The sequence below is a fragment of the Crassostrea angulata genome, chromosome 8 (assembly GCF_025612915.1).
Source record: "Crassostrea angulata isolate pt1a10 chromosome 8, ASM2561291v2, whole genome shotgun sequence".
NCBI lineage: Eukaryota > Metazoa > Mollusca > Bivalvia > Ostreida > Ostreidae > Magallana > Magallana angulata.
In genome coordinates, this window is record NC_069118.1 from 15,232,061 (window position 1) to 15,238,675 (window position 6,615).

General features: G+C 36.0%; 1 protein-coding gene across 1 annotated transcript; it reads left to right on the forward strand.

The window, feature by feature from the left end:
• Positions 1-4,952: 4,952 nt before the first annotated feature.
• On the forward strand, positions 4,953-6,362 carry LOC128160580 (uncharacterized). The gene is made up of 2 exons (XM_052823914.1): positions 4,953-5,246; positions 5,527-6,362. The coding sequence occupies exons 1-2, from the start codon at positions 5,003-5,005 to the stop codon at positions 5,733-5,735; spliced, it is 453 nt and encodes a 150-aa protein (XP_052679874.1). The 5' UTR covers positions 4,953-5,002; the 3' UTR covers positions 5,736-6,362.
• Positions 6,363-6,615: the final 253 nt, after the last annotated feature.

The window sequence follows — 6,615 nt, forward strand, 5'->3', positions numbered from 1 at the left end:
TTTGTTTCTAAATCTTAAAAATTGAATTAAGCAATTTCCAAGATGTTATTGTGCATCAGGAGAGAAAAGGCAATCAAGAAAAGATTTAAAATTTGCTACTGTACACATGTAAGAATGTATTAAGAAGACAGAATCTTTAGAACCAGGTTAGATTGGGGGGGGGGGGTGAATGTGGAGTATAAACATTTATAATTTGAATCATTTATTGTTATTAATTTTAACTTGTCAATGAATACTCGTTATTGATCCCAAGGTAGAAATATGACCTCTGATCATATCTCAATAGATCATTTGTCAACTATGCAAGGTGTAATGTAATTGTTTTTAAGAATAACATTTTTTACCAGTTTATAAAAGTTTTTAGACGACCAAATTATATTTTGATTTTAATAGATCATTCGACAATTAAGGGGGGGTGGGGGAAACAGTTTATATTTGAGTTTGTTTGGGGGTGGGGGTTCCAAGTCATATATTTGACAATTTTTTAATGTAATATAAAATAAGACTAAGCCATACTACATCATGAACATGAATAGTATAGAACAAAACACAAACTAATACATGCATATATACATAGGAAGTATTACAAAACATAAATGGTTGATCTATATCTGGTTTCTTAAAATGAATCATATATATCATGTACATATTATATTATTGTTTCTTTGTTCAAGACATTTAAGATGGTATGTAGGTCATGATCCCTTCCTCTTCCTGAAATTAACAAATATCACAAAAACCATTGAGATCCCCACCTTAATCCAAAGATATTATTTCTCCTTAGGTCATGGCACATCAGATCATTATGGCATGTAAGTCATGACCCTAAGGGATCATCCTGACCCCCTTTGAATCAGAAATTTTCAATTATCTTTAAATTATTGATGTTTGAAGATCCTATCTCTATTTAATCTTTATTATTAAGTGTCCCGAATGAAATTTGGAGACTTATTGTTTTTGTACGGATCTTAATACATGTATTAATATTCTTCGTCTTCTTCTTTTTCTTCTTTCCTGCTCTGAACTTGTTTCTCAGATATGGCTGAACAGAATTTTACAAAACTTTAGGATATGATAGGCCTGCATATCTAGTTGTGCACCCTGGTTTGATTTTTCTCATTTTGGGTTAGACAACCACTTTTCGGGGGGGGGGGGGGGTGTCAAAAGGGTGTCGGGTCTAACATTGAACCTTGTAGGAAGAATCGAAGACTCTATTGTAAATGGTAACTTGAGAACGGACAAAGATAATAATATAGGGTTTTCATAATCATATATTGACTGTTACTGGCAATATATAGGGTTTATTAGATCTGACCCCTGGGATAATCCCCACCCCCCCCCCCCCCAGAAATTTGAAATTACCATATATCTCAGAAACTGTTATAATCATGACCCCTAAACCATATATATTCATGTTTCTGGTGTAAAGGGGCATCAAATTTTATGTAGGTCATGGGCCCTGTGGGTGGTCCTGACCCCCTCAAACAGCAAGTCCCTTAATATCTTCAAAACAGTTGAGATCCCTACCCTTAAACATATATATTCTTGTTCTTTGTGTCAAGGGCATCAAACAGTATGTAGGTCATGGGCCCCGGGGGTGGTCATGACCCCCCTCGAACAGGAAGTGCACGAATATCTCGAAAACGGTTGAGATCCCCACCCCTTAACCATGCATATATATTCTTGATCCTTAAAGGGCATCAAAAGGTATGTAGGTAATGGGCCTCAGGGTTAAATTTAATTTTTCAAAACCGTAATGCACATCTATGGAACAGTTCCTATCATATCCCAAGATATGATATGTCTATCCATTAAATCATAAAAGGAGTTCTAGGATCTATGTTTTTTTGAAGTGATAAACGTCAATTTTCTGCTACCTTTTTACTCCCTGGATGAAATTTAAATTTTTAAAACCTTACTGCACATCTATAGAACAGTCCCTATCATATCACAAGATATGATGTGTCTATCCTTTAAATCATTAGAGGAGCTCTTGGATCTTTGTTTTTTTTTTTAGTAATAAACATCAATTTTCTGCTACTATTTGACTCCCTGGATGAAATCTAATTTTTTAAAACCTTATTGCACATCTATAAGACAGCCGCAATTATATCCTAAGAGATGACGTAGCTACTCCAAAAGTTGTAAAAGGAGTTCTGGGAACCATACTTTTTTTGAAAAAAACGTCATTTTTTGTTGCCCACTGATCCCTTTAATAAAAAAAATATCTGGAACCTGATCAGAGTTCAATATGACACCCCCCCTATCATATTCTAGAAGATCATTTGGCTACTGCCAAAAAAATGACGTTTTTGAAACCAGTTTTTTGGTAAAAAAAAAAACCGTCATTTTTCAGCCATTAAATGACCCCAGGACAAAATTGAAAATTCCGAAACCTTATTGCACATCTATAGGATACCCTAAAACATATTCCAAGAGATGATTTGTCTACTGTTGAAAATGTAGGAAGAGTTCGAGGAAGAAGGTTTTTTGTGAAAAAACGTCATTTTTTACCAATTATTTGACCCCAGGACTAACAGGGAATTTTTAAAACCTTTTTACAAAACAACATGATACCCCAAATCAAACTCCAAGAGTTGAGTTTGGTGGTTTATAAGATGTAAGAGCAGTTTGAGAAAGTAAAACGTGACAGACGGACGGACGGACAGACAGACGGACGGACGGACGGAACAGGGTAACAACAATATTCCCGAACTTTCTTTAGAAAGTGCGGGTATAATTAAAACAAGAAATACTGAGAATTTTAACTTTTAAACTCATTGAGTATTCGTTTTTGCTCTTCCTGCAAAACTACAATTTTCTTTAAAAAAAACCCAAAAAACCCTCTTTCAATGTTTAACAATTTCATTTAGAATTCCTAATGTTTTAAAATTATGTGTGACGGTCATTCGTATGCTGGAATAGATTTCAGTCGATAACACAAGCTCCATTAAACTTTTACAGTAAACAAACAACAAACGTTTATTAATTATTCACTACAACATTTGCTTCACATAAGATCCTAATCGATTCCTTTGTTTGGAAAGCACACATTTTTTTATTTGTGAGATTCTGAAGATTTTTTTAAACTTTTCATTTAGAAAACGCGTTATGTCAGGAGTTTTTCATTATTAGCTCACATGAACCGAAGGTTCAAGTGAGCTTTTCTGATCACCTGTTGTCCGTCGTCCGTCCGTCTGTCCGTCCGTCTGTAAACTTTTCACATTTTCGAGTTCTTCTAAAAAATCACTGGGCCAAATTTAACCAAAGATACAAAGCATTCTTATGGTAAGGGGATTATAAATTGTTAAAATAAAGGGCACAGCCCTTTTCAAAAGGGAGATAATTGCGAAACAGTGAGTATAGGGTGCATGTCTTTAAAAATTTTCTTCTCAAGAACCACTGCAGCAGAAATGCCAATTTTAAACAAAAGCTTGTATATATAGTGACAATTTTAAATTGTAAAAATCGTGACCCTCGGATAAAAACTGGGGCCCCAGCCGTGGTTCAGAGTTTAACATAGAAATACATAGGAAAATGTTTTAAAATCTTCTTCTCAAAAACCATGCACCACAAATGCCAATATCAACACGAAAGCTTATATATAGCGAAGATTCTAAATTGTAAAAATCGTGACCCCCAGTCCAAAACTGGGGCCCCAGGCGGGGTTCAAAGTTTAACTAGGAAAACATAGGAAAAATGTTTACATTACTTTTGTTCCATTTACTAGTATTAAACTAAATTGTGCACCAAAAACCCAACTGTGTCTCCCTTATTATTGACAACTCATTGCTTAAGTATATAAGGTTGTTTAATCAAGAAATGACGGATAAATACGATAAGGTGTAAAAATTCACTAAATATTATTTTAGTTTATCGGTTACATTTTATTTGGATACCGTGCCCGATAAAAATAAAAATCAATATGTAAATTTATTTGCTATCGGGCACGGTCTCCAAAATAAATGTTAGCGATAAATTTATTGTGATTTTGTTGCAATATTGCAGCTAGTTTGGTTGAGCATTATAGATACGGCAGATCAACGCACGTGGTGTGGATTTATTTATAAACAACCATACCATAGATAATCTTGTTTCACAGGGGAATTAAATTTAAAAAAGTATGTTTTATTATAATTAGGGAAACACTGTTAATGTGTTTCCCTCATATACAAATGATGAACCCGTAAAATTTGCTCAAAGAGTGTTTAAAGCAGAAAGAAGATAGTTTATTTTTTAACTTTCCTCGATTTTTGTAACCATGATGAGTTATGATTCATTGTATTATAAATGAATTACTACATATTTTATAAGCATACAATCACATGGTGATGTTAAAATTGCATATTAGAATATAGTTGCATATTGTGGTATATATATATATATATATATATATATATATATATATATATATATATATATATATATATATATATATATATATATATATATATATATATATGGACTTATTGTACGTACGACCTAACTCAGACAGCGCGTGCACGGATCTCAAATCTCGCGGGCTCCCAGGTCGAGGACGGATATGTCTCGGTGCATGGCGAGGGCTATTCAATACATGCCAAGTTTCCCGATTCAGTCGGGATTTTCCCGATTTAGCAAATCCATCCCGATTTCCCGATCGGGATTTTAAAAAATCCGTATTTTCCCGATTTTGAAAAATTGTTTACCGACCGCCATATTTCGTCAATCGGGAAGGGAGGTATATTGTGAAATTGTAAGAATCAACCAATCAAATTACAAGATTCTTTGTATCACGCTTCGATCGCATGCATAGCTGATCGGAAGTAAATAAAGTAGCGGTATCACCGTATGGTGTCAACAATTGACACCTGTGTGGATACATGTGTTTTTGTGTTTATTGAAGCTAAAGATGGGCATGTTAATTGGAGGTTTTGAAACAATGGGATTTCTTCGGGTACATGGGTATCATTCTTCGATTCTCCACGGGCGCAACACCACCACGCAAGAAAAGCAAACCAGCATGAAATATCTTGAAAAATGGAAGGCTGATTCCCGATTTACGGGATGGTTGACGAAATCAAAGCATGGACCATCGCATGCATATTGTCGATTGTGCAACCGGGACTTCAGAGTAGATAACGGGGGTCTCAACGATGTTACGAAGCACTTCAATACGGGAATGCATAAGAACAACAGCAAAGCCCAGAACTCGACACCAGCTGCTTCCATTTTCTTCGCCAGTTTTAAACTGGACCAAGATGAAGGTAAAATTGTTTAAGTAATCAAAGGTTACAATGTGATTGTTACACTATCTGAATATTTAAGAATCATTAAAACAGATTCAGGAGTTTAATGAAATTAAGCTGGAGTGGTCAAAAAATAAATATGCTATTAATATTAATGTCTTCTAAAATGAAATGTAAACTTTTTTTGTGATTTTAAGAAATTTAAAATCTTAATATAAATAAATATAAATAATTTGAATATATGAGAAATAACCCACAATATGTATATGCATTTTGATGTTTCTTACATTTATTTCAGATGTCATGCGTGCAGAAGTTTTGTTCTCATACTTCGTGGCAGAACACAGCATTCCCTTCCTGGTTGCAGATTGCTTCATTAGACTCTGCAAGCCATGTTCCCTGACAGCAAGATTGCCTCCAAGTTTTCCTGTAGTCGCACCAAGACATCACAGATTGTCAAGCGTTCTCTTGCTCCATCCTTGCATCAGGAAGTCGTGGAACATCTGAAGAATAAACCCTTTCTCCCTAGCCATTAATGAGAGCAATGACAGAAACTGTGACAAGTCCTTGGCCATACTTGTGAGATATTTTACAGACAGATCACAAACCAGTTTCCTTGCCATGCCCATCTGCAACATCGGCACTGCAGCAAACATCTTTGAGCATATTCAACAGGTGTTCATCGACAACAACATCCAATGGTCCAATCTCATCTCTTTCATGTCCGACAACTGTAGTGTGATGACTGGCAAGACAACTCAGTGGTCACTAGGATTAAGGAGAAGACTCCCTCCGTGTTCGACTTTGGTTGTGTTTGCCACCTGGCAAATCTTTGTGCAATCGCTGGAGTAAAGGCCCTGGCCCTACCTATAGAAGACCTCCTCATTGAAGTGTTCTTTCATTTCCACCACAGTTCTAACAGGAAAGAAAAATACAAGGAGATTCTAGAATTCACAGACACAGAGCCCATCAAGATCCTGAAACACTGCAGCACCAGATGGCTTAGCTTGGATAAGTGTGTGAATCGTTTGCTGCATTACTGGCCAGCCTTCCAGAGCTATTTCAACTCGCATGAAAATGTGGAGAAACCTGGACGAGTGAAACGCTGTGCCTCCTATCTCAACAACCCAGAGATGCGCCTATACTTTAACTTCATCAGCTTCATCCTCCAGCCCCTGAATGACTTCAACACCATGTTCCAGGCAGATGAATCCAGGATTGGTTACCTGAAGGATGAAATCACTATCCTTTTAAGAAAATTCATGGGGAAGTTTGTGAAAGCTAAAGTCATTCAATCTGCGGAGGACCTTACAGAGTGATTGGAGTGACAACCAGAGCCTACATGGTGGACCATGCTGATGAGATCCCTCCATCAGCATTGAGCAGA

What these genes read in the sequence shown, in the direction of transcription:
- LOC128160580 (XM_052823914.1), top strand. Translation starts at nt 5,003, where the DNA reads ATGAAATATCTTGAAAAATGGAAGGCTGATTCCCGATTTACGGGATGG. An exon ending in TAAACTGGACCAAGATGAAG is followed by an intron (nt 5,247 to 5,526) that starts GTAAAATTGTTT and finishes CATTTATTTCAG; the next exon opens with ATGTCATGCGTGCAGAAGTT.